The sequence below is a fragment of the Gekko japonicus genome, unplaced genomic scaffold (assembly GCF_001447785.1).
Source record: "Gekko japonicus isolate JY-2015 unplaced genomic scaffold, Gekko_japonicus_V1.1 scaffold2615, whole genome shotgun sequence".
NCBI lineage: Eukaryota > Metazoa > Chordata > Lepidosauria > Squamata > Gekkonidae > Gekko > Gekko japonicus.
In genome coordinates this window covers 117512-134190 of record NW_015162029.1, presented here as the reverse complement: position 1 = coordinate 134190, position 16679 = coordinate 117512, and the positions used below count along the sequence as shown (strand labels likewise).

Sequence of the window (16679 nt, the reverse complement as noted above, 5' to 3'; positions counted from 1 at the left end):
TCATAGTTGGATCCACATTTTGTGCTGTCAAAGCTTTCCAATATCCATCTAAGCTGCAGAATAGACATTTTACTTGGAATAAACTCTACTCCCTGCCTCTAATCCACTATAGTTGTAATAGGCAATCAGGGCCAAACTACAAGACCTCCCGGAACCGCCCCCCCCCCGATATTTTAACAGCCTGTAACTCATATAACAATCATGCTCTTAATAACTGGACTTCAAAATTGCAAGAGTTAAAGAACAGCGGATGAAGATAATTCAAAATTCTGATTCTTTAATATGGAAGCATGTTGCTTATCATATTTAGGTTATGTTAATTTTATAGTAAGCCAGTTTCAATTTGCTACACAGAGACATGGTTAATAAATAATTCTAATTTATTTATTTATTTATTACACTTATATTCCACCCTCCCTGTGAGCGGGCACAGGGCGGCTTACAAACAGGGGCAGCATGTGCCAAATATAAAACAACCACATTTAACAATAATAAAGTGCTCAATGATGTTACCAATTTAATCAAATCAGGATGGTGACCTATAGATGTTCCCCAAAAGCCCACTTCAACGACACCGAACCATCGCAGTACTGTAGCTAGATCTTTGTACTGATCCATCCCATCACCCCGTTGTTACCACAAGATAGTTGTTGGTGGTGGTAGTGGCGGTTCCTAATTAAAAGCCTGGCGGAAGAGCTCTGTCTTGCAGGCCCTGTAGAACTGTGAAAGGTCCCACAGGGCCCTGATCTCCTCTGGGAGCTCATTCCACCAGGTAGGAGCCGCCACTGAAAAGCCCTTGGCCCTGGTTGCAACAAGCCTAGCCTCCCTGGGGCCTGGGATCACTACGCGATGTTGGGCCCCCAACCGTAGTGCTCTCTGGGGTATGTATGGGGAAAGGCGGTCCCTCAGGTACGTCAGACTCTGGCCATGTAGGGCTTTAAAGGTAAGTACCAGGACCTTGAAGCGAATTCGGAAAGCTATTGGCAGCCAGTGCAGCGCTTTCAGCACAGGCCGAATGTGCTCCCATCTAGGGAAACCCATCAGAAGCCTGGCTGCAGCATTCTACACTAACTGCAGCTTCCGAACTTGCGATAAAGGCAGCCCCATGTAGAGAGCGTTACAGTAGTCTAATCTCGAGGTGACGGTTGCATGGATTACTGTAGCCAGGTCGTCGAGGAAGGGGACCAACTGCTGAATCAGCCATAGGTGATAAAAAGCCAAGCTGGCGGCGGCTGCCACCTGGGCCTCCATAGTTAGGGAGGAATCCAGGTGCACTCCCAGACTCCTAACCTCTGGCGCTGGCACCAAAGGTGCCCCATCAAAGGCTGAGAGAGGGAACCCCGTCCCCAAACCACACCGACTTAGGCACAGGACCTCCGTCTTCACTGCGTTTAGTTTCAGCCGGCTCAGTCTAAGCCAACAGCCACGGCTTGTAATGCCCGGTTAAGATCTTCTGGGCTGGAGTCCGACCGGCCACCCAACATCAGATAGAGCTGGGTGTCATCTGCATATTGATGACACCCTAGCCCATACCTCCGGGCAATCTGGGCAAGGGAGTGCATATAGATGTTAAACAACATTGGGGAAAGCACAGCCCCCTGGGGCACGCTGCATTCAAGCGGGTGCCTTCGGGACTGCTGTTCCCCTAGCGCCACCCTTTGTCCCCGACCCTGGAGAAAAGAGGCAAGCCATTGAAGGGCAAGCCCCTGTATCCCCACGTCAGCAAGACGGTGGGTCAGCAGCTGATGGTCAACCGTATCAAACGCGGCCGACAGATCTAACAACAGCAATACTGCCACACCACCTCGATCCAGATGCCTCCAGAGGTCGTCAGTAAGGGCTGTCTCTGTCCCATGCCCCGGGCGAAAGCTGGACTGGAAGGGGTCTAAGGTGGAAGCATCATCCAGAAAGCTCTGTAGCTGTACCGCCACCGCCCTCTCGATTAATAATAAATACAGATTCTAAAGCCATTTGGTTCTTTTATTTACTTCATTTATAGTCCACTCAGATGCAAAATTCTGAACCAATGTGAATTGTTTAATTTTTTAAAGGGGGGATATATTATGGTATTTCTCAGAGTCATTTTAAGTTTGATCTGCTGTGGTGAAATGGCCAGCAGCACCCCCATTGTTTTGTGTACATAGCAGACGACTGAACCTCTGCCTCCTTTCCACTTACACCACTCAGATTTTCGTTAAACCACACATCTCAGAACACAGCATCAGCTTTACCAAAGCTTATACTGAAGTGGCAGTTTAGAGACAAACCACCTCCTGCCCTGTACCTAATAAGTGGGAAACAAGCATGAGAGATTAGAAAGTTATTCTAAACAAAACTTTATTTTTAAATAATTAATTACTAAAAGCAAAACCATGGAGTACTCATGATCTCTGGTCAACTGCAGGTCTCATCTCCCACCCCACCACCTTTGTTTGCTGGAATCTGGTAAATGCTGAGAGCTTTTTTTAGCACTCAGGCCAAAAGGGTTGCTTACCCTGACTCTTGACTAATTTTAACAGCAATAGTACACTAACATATTCTAAATGGTTAAGAAGAAGAGGACACTGAATTTGTACCTCGCCCTTCACTACTCAAAGGAGTCTCAGAGCACCTTACAATCTCCTTTCCCTTCCCCTCCCCACAACACACACCCTGTGAGGTAGGTGGGGCTGAGAGAGCTCTTTTGAGAACTGCTCCTGAGAGAACAGCTCTGTGAGAACTTGTGACTGACCCAAGGTCACACCAGCAGTTGCATGTGGAGGAGTGGGGAATCAAACCTGGTTCTCCCAGATTAGAGTCCGCACTCCTAACCACTACAACAAACTGGCTCTTAACTGTAACCTTAACCGGTTTATACTAACTTTTAACATAACATTTTCCTTTCTTTCTAACTACAAAATCTCATTGCTTATTCTCTTCAGTCTTAACTTCCCAACCTGTCACTTCTCAATTCCCAATTGCTGTTTTTGTTCCTAAAAGGGACCTTTCTCACTAGTTGCAGTGCTACAAATTCCACCAATCATGTACCCATAAAATACTGGATTTTGATTCCAACTGACAGAATTTAGTACTCCTCCTAAATATACCTATTAAAAGCATCTAATTATTAACATCTGGAATGGGACACCCATCTGACGTTCAGGAACACAACAGAACATTCCGAAGAAGTTTTGTTTTGCTATAAATATTTTTGCTATGCTTTTAAAACCATACACAGGGAAATATCGTTAGAAAAAAGCAGAAGCTCTACCTAAAGCAGGTTAGGATTATGAGTACACAGAAAAGGAATCACCTCACAAAGCCTACATGGATCAAAAAGAATCTTCAGTTATGAAGCATTCAACCAAACTGTGCCTCGCTTGGTTTTGCACAGAAGACTCTGCCAACCACAAGATCCTATTCCTCTCTGGAACTTTATTCCACTTCTCCACTGGTTAGGTACAAAATAGCACCTGAAGTCCTAGACCCTCATGTCCCCAGACTGATCAGACCCAACTGCAGGGCTCCAGACCTTGCAGGTTCAGATCCAGCAGTGAACAGGGATTCCCAGGCAAGGATACTTTTAAACAAAATAAAGATTTACTGAAATAACTTGTGCATCCAGGGTTAGACACAAACGCGCGCACACACGCTCACTGAGAGTTCAGGCTGGCCATGCCTGGTTGGGGAATTTGTTCATGATACCATGAACATTTGTCAAGGGGGTGGGGTTCCAAGAAGCAGTGGTACAAACAGCCACACCAGTAACACCTTTTTGTTAACACAAATGCCGTAACTTAATAGTTCACATGTTAGAAAGGCTGGAATCTCGAACCTCCCTCGTCATCCATTATGTCTAATGTGTTTCAGGCTCTTTCACAGAAAATCACACCTGAAAGATTTAGGACAAGATCCACACCAAGCCCCCCTTCCCTTTTATAATTCTATTTATAAAAATGCAGAAAATTATTTTCGGCTAATAGCATCTGAAGAGGTGAGCTCTGAATCACAAAAGCTCATGCTGGAATAAATGTTGCTAGTCTTAAAGTGCCACTGGACTTTAGTTTTATTTTGCTACAACACACTAACGCAGTTACCCCTCTGAAACCATCTCTAGAGAGCCTTGTTTCCTATTTATTGCAGACTTTTTATTATCTGAGTGCACATCCTTCCCCTTCTAAGAAGTATGAAAAGCTGTCTGATGGATGGAGGAATGAAGTACCTTTACTGCTTGTAATTTCCTGGATCTCCTCCAGATACCTTTCTAAAAAGAAGTGTTACATTGTCTTCTTTGTAATCCTCAGAAAGGGTGGCTGACAGGTGAAATGGGTAAGAACTATCCAGTGAAGAATTATAAAATGGAGGAAATCCATAATGCATACATCATATTTCTCGAATGTGAAGGTTTATATGTAGTTAATCATCAGATTTACCACTGTATCTACTCATACCTTTCCAAGAACTGCAGCCTGTTTTAAAATATTTTGTTTTAGGTCATCTGCTCTCTTTGAATGAAAAGAATTCCTTTGGCTCTGGATGACAAACACAATTTCTTTTAATTCTGTGAATCAGAAAACAAAAATAATTGAAGGGAATGAAAGCCACATGAACAAAATCTCAATTATTCAGGCAGTTAACTTTAACAAAAAAGGATATCTGGACAGTATCAAATCTTATGAGGAACAAAGAGAGAGAAAAAAAGCATTTTAGATCAAAGATTAACATTTCTCATATAATTTTGAATTTTGCTGAATATGTTCACTAATTAGCCACAAAGATTTCAATGCACAGACATATACAATATGATGTGGAAGATAAGAGTCAATAAAAGTATAAACAGTTGACACAAGGAAAAATATTTCATTTTTTTCTGTATTGGACTACAGTAATTACCCTTTGACTTAAAGTAAACAGTTTTCACCCAATAAGAAACTTTATGGATAATTCATCAAGCCCTAGTACAAACAAGTACACATTTGTCCTACAGATATAAAAACAGTTCACACAGTGTTCTTACAATTTCTGAACATTCTGCTGTTTCACAAAGCATCCATATCTCTCCTTATATATAACTCTGTTTTGGTCATGGACTCCCGTGAACATTCCAACACGCTCCCAAATCTGTTGGCTCCCTGATCTGTCATTCAGAGGGTCTCCCTATCCACTGGTTGCGTTGCCTGAGTCCTGCCTCCAACATTCTAAAAAGTTTGCTGTTCCTCTCCCCCCCATAGCCAGCCAGAACACAGAGGTCATTTGCATATGTGGCCTGATTGGCCTTTGCTTCGGAACACAGAGGTCGTGTGCATATGCGGTCTCATTGGCCTTTGCCTCTAACATTCTAAACAGTTTGCTGTTGCTGTTCTGAGGTAAAATACATTTCCCCTTAGTGCCTGTTGGGGGAAACCATTGTTGCCAATCTCCAGGTGAGAGCTGAAGATCACTCAAAATTACAACTGCTTTCCAGATTGCAGAGATCAGTTCCCCTGGAGAAAATGGTGGACTCTGTGTCCTTCTATCCTGCTGAGATGGCCCCTGTATGATAGCCAATGTGACGTAGCAGTCAGGGCTTCAGAGCATGGTAGAGGCTGCAGGTGGGGTTTTTTTTGGAAAGCTGAAGAATAAGGGGGAAATAAAGGTAGGTTGATGATTAGCTGGGAAGGAGATAGTGTTGCCAACTCCAGGTTGGAAATGCCTGGAGATTTGAGGGGTGGAGCTTGGAGAGGGTGAAGTTCCAGAAGGGGTGGGAGCTCAGACAGATATAATGCCATAGACTCAACCCTCCAAACCAGCCAGTCCCTCCTAGGGAACCATTTTTGCCAATCTTCAGGTGGGGGCTGGAGATCACTTAGAATTACAACTGCTCCCCAGCAGGGAGGGAAGGAGGAAATGGAAAGCTGAAGTCAAAGGGGCAGATCAAGGTAGGTTGATGGTTGGCTGGGAAGGAGATAGGGTTGCCAACTCCAGGTTGGAAAATTCCTGGAGATTTGAGGGGTGGAGCCTGGAGGTGGGGTGGGACCTCAGACAGGTACAATGCCATAGACTCCGCCCTCCAAACCAGCCATTCCCTCCTGGTGAATGAGGGCTGGAGATCACTCAGCAAATTGACACTGAGTGCTCAAGGCTGAGGCACCTGCCCAGAGCCTCTTTCTAGAGCTCACTGTATTTATTTCCACAACGGGCCTTATTCCTAGTCAATATATATAATTCTCAACACAACCAAATCTGTGGATGTTTAAATCCAGAGACTGAAACCATGAACAGACAAGACAGCTCTTTCTACAAACCTGAGAAAAGCCCCACTTTTTAAAGATCTGTGGATTTTTAAAAAAATGCAAATAGAAGCAGCACACATGATATTAAAAAACTCAGTGGCCATTGTGGGAGTTTACTAGGCAACTGCAACACTATTGCCAGCTTTTCAGTCCTTGGTTTCTGTCAGTGAAACTCAGGGAGAGGACAGGGCCCTTTCCAGGGCTGTCCTGGCCTTGAGGGAGGACTTATTGGAGTCAGGCCTGACAGCAACTGCCAGATGACCATTTGAATGGCCTAACTCACCCAGGCCTGGCTGCTTGCTACTGTCCAACAGCAGCCACCCTGTGAAAGCCAGTATGATTGATTGAGGTTTATAAGATTATGCATGGGAAAGAGCAGGTAGAGAAAGAGGTACTTTTCTCCCTTTCTCACAATACAAGAACTCGTGGGCACTCCATGAAATTGCTGAGCGGTCGGGTTAGAATGGATAAAAGGAAGTACTTCTTCACCCAAAGAGTGATTAACACATGGAATTCACTGCCACAGGAAGTGGTGGCAGCCACAAGCATGGACGGCTTCAAAAGGGAATTAGATAAGCATATGGAGCAGAGGTCCATCCGTGGCTATTAGCCACAAGGTATAGATAGGACCTCTCAGTCTGGGGCAAGTGATGCTCTGTCTTCTTGGTGCTTGGGGGGGTCAACAGTGGGAGGGCTTCTAATGCCCTGGCCCCACTGGTGGACCTGCTGATGGCACAGTTTGATACAGAGTGTTGGATTGGATGGGCCTTTGGCCTGATCCAACATTGGCATCTCTTATGTCCTTATGATGTAGTGGTTTGAGTTTCAAACTAGGATCTGGGAGATCAAGGATTGAATTACCACTCTGCTATAGAAGCTCACTGGGTGATTGGGCCCATTACACATTCTCAGCCTAACCTACCTCACAGGTTTTTTGTGAGGATAAAATGGACTGAAGGAGAACGATACGCTGCTTTGGGCCCCCATTGTTAAGAAAGATGGGGTATAAATGAAGTAAATAAATATATCTGAATATGGCACGCAGATAAAAGTTAGGTTGCTTGGTGGGTAGGAAAGTAGAAGGAAGCCGGGAAAGGTGAGGATATGGGGATTTCCAAGGGTAGGGACAGAGGACATAGTGTGGGGAGGGATAAACAGGGGAAAGTGAGGTCCTCCCAAATTCCTTGCTGGTTCCTCAGTGTGCAACTGGGCCACAGTTTTCCTAGGTAGAGGCTGCCAGGGGGAGGGAAGGAGGAAAAGCTGAAGACAGGGGGCCAGATAAAGATAGTTTGGGTGGTAGGTGGGAAGGAAGAAAAGGAAGCGGGAAAGGGGGAGAGGCTATAGGTGCTTTCAAGAAAGGGAAAGTTGTACAATCATTCCATCTTCTCACTAATTTTCAGGTAGCTGGTATCAGGTAGCTGGTATCAGTAGGTGTTCAGATACCCCATAGTTTGTAAATATGTTGAGTAAAATGTATTGCAATCTTCCTTGCTGAAAATTGGTTTAGGAACATACATTATTCATTGCATCAGCAGGTTGTTAGCTCATGCCTTCCAGCACAGAGGTCTTACAGAAGTCAATACAGCCACAGCCACTATTTTATAAAAGGTTCACTTTGTATATCTATATTACTTAAACGGCCTTAATACTATGTAAATAAGCAATCAGACAGCATAAAACGGATTTAACTTGTAGATTCTGCCTTATAGTGAAGGTGTTAAAAAAAATGTCAAGGTTAAGAGCCAAGTTCTACTCTGTAGGAGGCACTGTCCTGTCTCCAAGCACATGGCTGCACAGCTTACACAGTTTGGGACCCCCAAAATGCAGCACAGGAACATCGCCTGGATTTGCTCAACATGTTGATTGAAAGCACTAATCCAAATGGGAATCCCATAAAATATTTGGGATGTCGATATAGCATTAAAAACACGAATAGCTACAGGTACAAATTGGCTAACCTTCAAATAAAAGAATCTTGCGATCGCGGACAAGCTACAATTGGCCAAGTTTATTACTTGTTTCCACTGTGTTATCCAACAACTGTTATACTAAAACAGAACTCTCAAATATTTAAAATATTTAACTTGTTCAATATTGTTACCTTTGATGCACCAATTGAAATGTCTCCAGTATCTCAAGAATACCATAATTTTTGATTTCTCAAAATTAACAGATAAAAGGTTTGTCTCACAAAAATTTGAACTCCTTAAAAGCAGACGTTAAAGCTCTCCCTGAGAAGTTTATTCCCTGCTCCCCCTCCACTTCATTAGAATGTACTTCTGGACTTAAACTGAAAGAATCTTTGCTTAATTTTTCTGCTTCAACTCAGACAAGGAAAAATTGTTCCCAATCTCTCAGGAATGGGGATAAGAGATACTCGGGTCCAGTGTTCCCTCTAAGCTGAGTTAGTGTGAGCTGGCTCACAGTTTTTTAGCCTCCAGCTCACACAATTTTTTGCCTTAGCTCAGGAAGGATGGCTCCAGAGCAAACTAATTTATGCAGTAGCCAAATCGCTTGCTCACAATTTTAATGCCAGTAGCTCACAAAGTAGAATTTTTGTTCACAGACTCCAGAGCTTAGAGGGAGCATTGCTTAGATCTATTCAATGTGGTTTTCTCTTAAGAATGTGTTCTGACGATTAAACTGTTAATGCAGTTTTGTGATAAAATTAATTTTAGATGGTCTGTAGATTTGTCCTCATAATGCTCATCAGTTAACTTTAATCATTTTGATTTCCATCAGTACTGATAAAAAGGTCAAGTTTGCAATATAGGAATTGTTATGTTTGTAGCTTACTCCACCAGACAGTCACAAGAGTGGGAAAGGAAACTGTATAAATATGGCTAAATTATTTGATACAGCTGTTCTTCCACACTAACACTTCCAGTTTTACCAGTTAACAAGCCTGTGTTTCTGACTGCTGCTGCACGCAAGATATTCAAGATGAACTGCAGAAAACAATTTAGATACAAAGCAAGCTTGAACCAAATTACTGTTATTACATGTGCTATAAATATGTTGTAGGGGTGCTGCTAGATTTCTGAATTTGACTTATTTTAAGCTTAAAGTGCAAAAGCTGATATTCTTTAATTTGAAATAATTGGTAAACTCAGTTAAGTATGTTTCCTGTAAAATCACTTAGCTGTCTTTTGGAAGAGTGTACAACAGACTTGCAAAATGCTATCCTTGAAATGTTTGCTGTGCTTTTTATTCATGTCAGCACTCACTGTAAAAAGCAAGTTAGCACATGCTAAAACCCACTGACAATCTTGTGATGAAAGGAGGTGCCAAAAGACTATTAACTGTGGGCTCTGCAAATACAATTTCAGGGGCTGAGTGTCTAGATAAATTCACTTTAGAGCTTACTATCATCACGTTCATTAAGTATTCTGTTGTCCACTGTGTACTACATGGTATCATTTTACAGAAACACATTTACAAACATATTTGTAACAATGTAACTACGATAATCCCATTAAGGCCCCAGGAAAAGGTCAAGGGACCTTGCCAAATGGGATGTTAAGGGAAGCCTCTACCAGGATCAGTAGGTCACTAATCAAGACTAAAGACAGTTGAATGTAACAGAAGTACAGAACACAGGAACCTTGCACAGGAGAAGGGGAGCAGGTGTACATATCCAGGGGTGAGAACCCTGCAGCACAGCTAGCAGGTAAACCTCAGGATAATGTGACAATAATGTATTCATTCTACATGATTTGCAGTGCAATTCTAAAAGTGTTTCTCTGTTTAGGATTACACAGCCAATCTACAAGAAATATGAATGACTTGCCAGAAAAGCTTACTTACCTTTGCTTACTTTACGTGAGTTTCCATTTTTTTCAGAAGTCTGTAGTAAGAAACCAAACACCATATGACAATGCAAATAATGTAATTGTACAAGCACAGCTAAATCACTGAATCAAATGCTATAGATTTAGCACAACTTAAGACACTAAGCAGCCATAACTAGTACAAAAATCATGTTCCTACTTTCAAATAAATATTTAGCAGTGCAGAACATTTCAAGTATGTACAGCGCATCACATCATTCTCATCAATCCTCACAAAAGAGGTAGGCCAGTACTGGTATCTCACATTACAGATGGGACGGAAACTAAGAGAATTGTTGGTTACCTAATGTTATTGAGTAAGTTTATCCCTAAAATCAGACTTGAGTCAGATACTTTCCTGGTCACATTATTATCTGCTAGACTGCATGATCATCCAGCTTAATTGAGCTGTTGTCTAATGAACAGAAACAAATTAACATTTTAAGTGGAGGAAATCAGTTACTAGGATTAAGTTCACTATTTTAAATGTCTTTGTTGTCTTAGTTTGGACTAAACACCAAAATGCCACACAAAATAAATAAATATGTAAAGAACACCTCACTGAAGTGCCACATTGATATGTGACCTACAGTAAAGTATTTATGGGGATATTACTCTTAGGAAAACACCTCAAATCCAAATTACATGGCAGTCTAAATAAATACAAAAAGGTTGCTGCAGATGCTGAAATAAAACCCAGTAATTTCATGTTATTTTCACATATTTGAGTCAGAATTTAAGCTTTGTACTTGAGCAGAGTTCATGCTCCCCATCCCCCAGGAAACCAAGTTGTAAAAATATCTGTTGCTATTCAGCCCTTAACCTGAAGAAGTGTACACACCAGGATTACCAGGAGGCTGTGGTGACAAAATGGCTGGACATGCCAAATGCACAAGTTAGGAAAAAGCACTACATAAATTCTGAACATTTGAGGAGTCCTAATGGAGCAACTAATCCAGCCCTTGTCTTTTAAACCATAATACTCAAGACATGATCTGTGAGTCAAATCTAGGCTTTTTATGAATCTCCTTCCTTCCCACTCCTGAATCAGAGGCTCTCAGTAGATTCTTGATTTTCATATTCCTTCATGCAGATATATAAAACAGTTTCCCATTAAACAGACATGGGAGCATCTCAAGAAAAGACAAAGGCCCTTTTTGAAAGTACAAGTAATAGACTGCAGTCCCTACTATTTGACTTGATTCTGGTGTACTGATTGTGGTGCACTGTTCCTTAAAATCTTACACTTCCTTCATTTCTAATTCCCGTTTCTTTGATTCTCCGTTCAGGAAAAGAGACAAACTTACCCTAACTGCTTGGTTGCTACGAGGTCAACCATTTCTGCAGAAATGGGGACAAATATATAACATCTGGCAATGAGGATCCTCTGACCCACTACAGTTTTGTGTACTGGGCTTTATGAAAGACAAGCATGAGATATTTACAACTGGAAAAGGCAATAGGAAATGGGAAACTAAAAAGTGGAGCAATTTCTGGCTGCAAGAGTGAAATTAACTGAAGAAGCCATTTTGTGGCAATCTAGAAAAACAACAGTCTGTACTTGCAAAAACTACCTAGAAGGGTATGGAAATCCAAGACACAAAAGAAACACATTAAACCTTAAACAAACAATGGTAACTTTTCTGGGCAGTATTGGGGGATTCAATGAATGCAACATGGGTACTATATATTGAATGGTCTGAGCAATTTGTAGTCTGTATTCCATTCCTTAGAAACAAAAAAATCCAAACTTGTATCTGGTGCTATGCTGCTTATGCTGACATTACAGAATCTATGAGATCTCATTTTTCTCCTGTTGCATTAATAATTGCTGGATGCTACATATTCCACCAGCAACATCAAGCAAGTGGAGAGTCAACTGCAGTTTGTAACTTCATTCAGGAAGATGTAAGCATACAGCTAATTCGGATAAACATTAAATAATGCCTTGAGAGAAAGATTTGTTGATGGTTTATATATCAGATACAAAAAAGGTTAATAACTGTCTCAACACTACTATTCAAAGTGCTTTGAAACCTGTTGAAAATGACCATTCCAGAATAAGGCATGAATTGGGAAACTCATCTTCTCAGTCAGAATTGAGCCAAGCCTTATGAAAGGCAGACTCATACACACTGTGATCAGAGTATACATGCCAAGAGGGAATGGTCAACCCAACTTATTTCTAGTCAATTCCAGAAGAAAGAACACATTGCAGTGGCCTGTTGCTCTGCCAACCAATCTACAACAGACCTACGAAGGTGGCCATGACAACTGGGCATCAGAAAGGATGAGGGTCTGTAGTACAAAATTTAAAGGAAGACAATTCAAGTGGTAGTGAACATAAGCCTGTGTTGAATGTGCTATTTGAAGCTAGAATAAGAAAGGCATTACGTTCACACTCTGAATCTGAAGGTGTTCATACCATAATGGAGCCAGATACCAGAAATGTGATGTCAACAATAATCTCTGTTTTCAGATGCTGTCTAGAAAGTTTCACAGTACTGAAAAACAATACAGGTACGTTTGGGCCAAAAAGGGATACTATGTATAGCAACAAAACTGGAAGGAAAGTCTTACTGCACCATTTAATTGATTTAAACAGCTTTAAGTAAACTGAAGCCAGATTAAAACAATTTTTTCATCACAAGAAACTCCAAAGGAATCCTGGTTGTATATTCTAAACAATTCAAAGAGGAACTGGAGAATATGAACAATATAATAGTGAAACTTTCAGTGAAATCTGACTGCTAACCTAAGTACTGTAAACCATAAGTGTTTCTTTGTACTTTCAGATCACTTGGGGAAGGTGAGTTGGACTCTTTCATGCAGACTGGAGTTCTGACACCTGTTTCTCATAGTGAACAGACAACACTTGTGGTGCCTGTAATTAAAATAGGTGACACAGTGCACTTTGTGCTTGGATTTCCTACAGGTTTCAAAGCAACTATAAATCCAGTTATTTTTACCTCCAAATCAAGACTGAGCTTTCACTTCTCAAATACCTCACTATCAATACACACAGATAATTGTTATAAAAGATAACACTCTGGCATTACTTCTGCATCTGCAACATTTCAAAACGTCAGGGATGAGACCTTGATTAAACTTGGTGTCCAGTGATATTTAAATGTTACAGGAAAAGATAAAGAAGAATCTTCAGAATCTGGATACTGTCTTAGACATGTTTTGACAAACAGAGACCTAAGGCATGCCAAAGTAAGGGTGAAGTCTTTAAATCCTCAGCCACGTAGGTGGACCATATTATTGATTAAAGATTAATTAACTCATTTGACAAAGAGAATGTGATCCTTCAAATACCTACACCAAAGTATGTATCATACTGTGCTCTTTCCTACAAATGCTTACCTATTTTTGGTAAAGCTATCTAATGTGTTGGTTATGCTTATGTGAACTGCTCTAAGCAAAATGGACCAAAGGGTATCTGAGAAGCAAAAAACGTTTTGACTTCAGCTGTAGTTCTCACACATTTTGATGGCTCTCTTCCTTTGCAACTGGTCTGTGAGCTTCTCCAAATGTAACGGATGCAGTTCTCTTCAAAGTTTTTCCTGATGGAATGAGAAACCAATTGCTCTTTCTTCCCACACACACATGCAGTTCTGCTGAAAGTCATTATGTACAAGGTGCTATCTCCTACTTGTAATACCCCTTGGGGCCTGAATACCTCTGGGAGTATCTTCTTGCATATACACAGGGGTCTTGTTGTAGAAAAAGAGCTGCCGGAGCTCATTAGCATAACTCATTAGCATAACTTATTTGCATATGCCACGCCCCCTGACATCACCGGAAGTGACAGAAGGCCACACCCCCTGACATCACCGGAAGTGTGTCAGAAGGCCCGGCTACTTACCCTCCTGCTTCATCCTCATTCCCAAACGGAATGAGGATCGAAGCAGAGGGCGGGGTAAAGAAGGGGGCGGGGCTTCACCACGTGACCGCCCCGCCCCCTAGAGGTTCTCTTCCGGAGCTCCGTACCTGAGAGCTCCCCCCCGACTAGAGCCCTGCATATACATATTTTGCTCATTCAGGAAACTGGGAGTCAACTTGCTCCACCATTCATTGTGTTTAGATCAGAGGGGGTGTGAAGCAGATTATTTGTTATGCCATCCATTTAACGGATATCGCTTGAGAGACTGGGCTTGTCCCCTCTGTTTAGATTGTACCAAATACACCATCACAAGTTTAGTTCAACTTATTTAGCAGAGATTAGAAAGAAATGGCAAAACATTACATGGTGCCTAAATTATAAACCCTGGAATGAAGGCTAGTTCTTATGTTAGAAAAGCAATATGGTTCGTATTTCCTCAAAGCTCCATCTAACACTCCTCCAGTAATTAGTATATTAGAATATGAGAAATAACATAGGAGGGTCCAATGGTACAGCTACTTCTCACTCCAGGATATCTGGCTCTGGAAAAATAACGACCCACTTGTCTCATTCATGTGACCAACTTGCCGTAACATTACCAGAGCAGTCAGGAATGGAACCATGGGGCAGAGACAAAAAACTACTGCTAAAATTTAAGAAGGGGCAGCTGTATTATAATGGAAGTTTTTTTTAAGGAAAAGCAAAAAAGCTTACAAAAACCTAACACAGGGGACATAATCTACCAAGCAGAGAAGCTACATTTTCACTTCATTTCAAGAAAGTCTGTGTGCAACAAGACTTCAAATTTATGGGCCAGCTCTGCTTCAGAGAGGCTGGTGCTTTTGTGAAAGGACAGAAAATTTAGTACCTGAGATACCAGAATCTTGCTCTGTTCCTTTAATTCTTCAGCAGCAATATTTAAAGCCAAAGCTGGAAATAGGAAGGGGAAAAAAGTTATCCACCTTTTTCTCAAAGAAGAATCTGTTTCAACTTTGACAAATCTACAACAAAATAGTATTTAAAAAACAATATACACAACAGTATCTCTTAAATGCACAGAATGTCTGTAATAACAGCACAGCTATTAGACAATTCTGCTGTGTCAATAGTAGTATCATTTTCTGTAGTCTGACAATTTTCGTCTCATGCTTCTCTGGACAGAAAATCATTCTTTGATGTGAAGCCAATTTACTTTGGCTTCAAGTCAAAACAAATCCCATAAAAATAACATCTGGCCACTCCAGCACTTTGGTTTACTGAACAATGTGTTAGCACACAGGAGACCTGAATTTCTCTTTACCCTTAGGTTAAAACTTGTTATTATTAGAGAAGACCTCCTTAGAATCCAGGGGGAAGAGGAGTTCATGATCCAGTTTCCTAAAAGATTGCCAGGCACTAGCACGAGGCTCATTTAGACTTGAAGAAAGCTGCCCTTTTTCTGGACTGCACATTATGAACAGCAACACGAGTACCAATAACTCATCAAGGTAAATGATAATATGGAAACACATCAGAAACTGGATTTTTACAAAATTATTGAAAAGTTATTCTCTTGCCAGAAAGATACCATATTTGGAGACTGGAGGTGAGGAGACGTGGTACATCCTCTATGACAGAGAAGTGCATATGCTTGGAAATTATGCAAGGAGCAACTAAGGAAGGAGTTCAGGCTCCTTTCTTAAGATGAAAGGAGAAATGCAAGCAAGATGGCCAACTGAAGTAAAAGGTTGGAACACTGATGGACCTGGGAACACTACATAGAACACAGGATCAACTCTTTTAGATTGGACCAAGTCCATTTGGTTCAGATTGTTGTTTCCAAACATAGACACATAGAAACCTATAAGAAGAATACAAAGAAGGCCTACAGCCCTCCTCACTATGAGCCCAGTATTTGGCCTTTTAAAGCCATCTTTGCTAATGGCCATCCAACTCAGTTTTACTTTCTCAAATTCGGATCAGCCTCTTCCAGGCTCTAAAAAGGCTCCATACTTATTGCCTGCATGAGGATCTATTAATTTTACTAAAACTAAAATTATTAAGTTTGTATCTTGTCATTTGACCAAAAAAAAAGAGAAAAGGATTCTTAATGGGTGGAAGATTTTGCAAGTTTCCTCTTTTACATATTTGGCCGTTTTATTTCAATCTACTTTGTCCTGGAGAGGTCATAAACAACTGGCTAAGCAGAAATCTATTGCTACTATGAAGGCAATATTACACTTCTTTTTCTCTAATGAGGCACAGTATATTTAAGCTGCTACTAGAGTTTTTAACTCAGTGGTGATCTCACAACTTTTGTATGGTGTCCCTATATGGTTATGTGTTGTAGATGAATCACTAAACAGAGTCCAGTCCTCATTCCTTCGGGCAATGGGAAGGCTGCCTAGGTGCATTTCATCATTGGCTCTCTGTTATGAATTTGGGCTTAGCTCTATAGAAGCCTGTGCCTGAGTGTGTGCCTTTAATTTTTTGTTCCATCTACTCTTTGAGGCCCCTGAGGGTAAGAACATAAGAGAAGCCAATGCTGGATCAGGCCAATGGCCCATCCAGTCCAACACTCTGTCACACAGTGGCCAAAAATACCAGGTGCAATCAGGAGGTCCAGCAGTGGGGCCAGGACACTAGAAGCCCTCCCACTGTTGCCCCCCCCCAAGCACCAAGAAGACAGAGCATCACTTGCCCCAGACTGAGAGTTCCTATCTATACCTT

General features: G+C 41.5%; 1 protein-coding gene across 1 annotated transcript in view; it reads right to left on the bottom strand.

Annotated features, from left to right (window-relative positions):
- The window catches only part of B3GLCT (beta 3-glucosyltransferase), an 86718-nt gene extending 71144 nt beyond the window's left edge, over positions 1 to 15574 (bottom strand). Inside the window, exons 1-4 of the mRNA XM_015405531.1 lie at positions 15538 to 15574; positions 14839 to 14900; positions 10059 to 10098; positions 4431 to 4540 (exon numbers count right to left, since the gene is read on the bottom strand). Of these exons, the coding sequence (XP_015261017.1) occupies positions 4431 to 4540; positions 10059 to 10098; positions 14839 to 14900; positions 15538 to 15574 (249 nt within the window). The remainder of the gene's footprint in view (positions 1 to 4430; positions 4541 to 10058; positions 10099 to 14838; positions 14901 to 15537) is intronic.
- Between the last annotated feature and the right edge of the window lie 1105 nt (positions 15575 to 16679).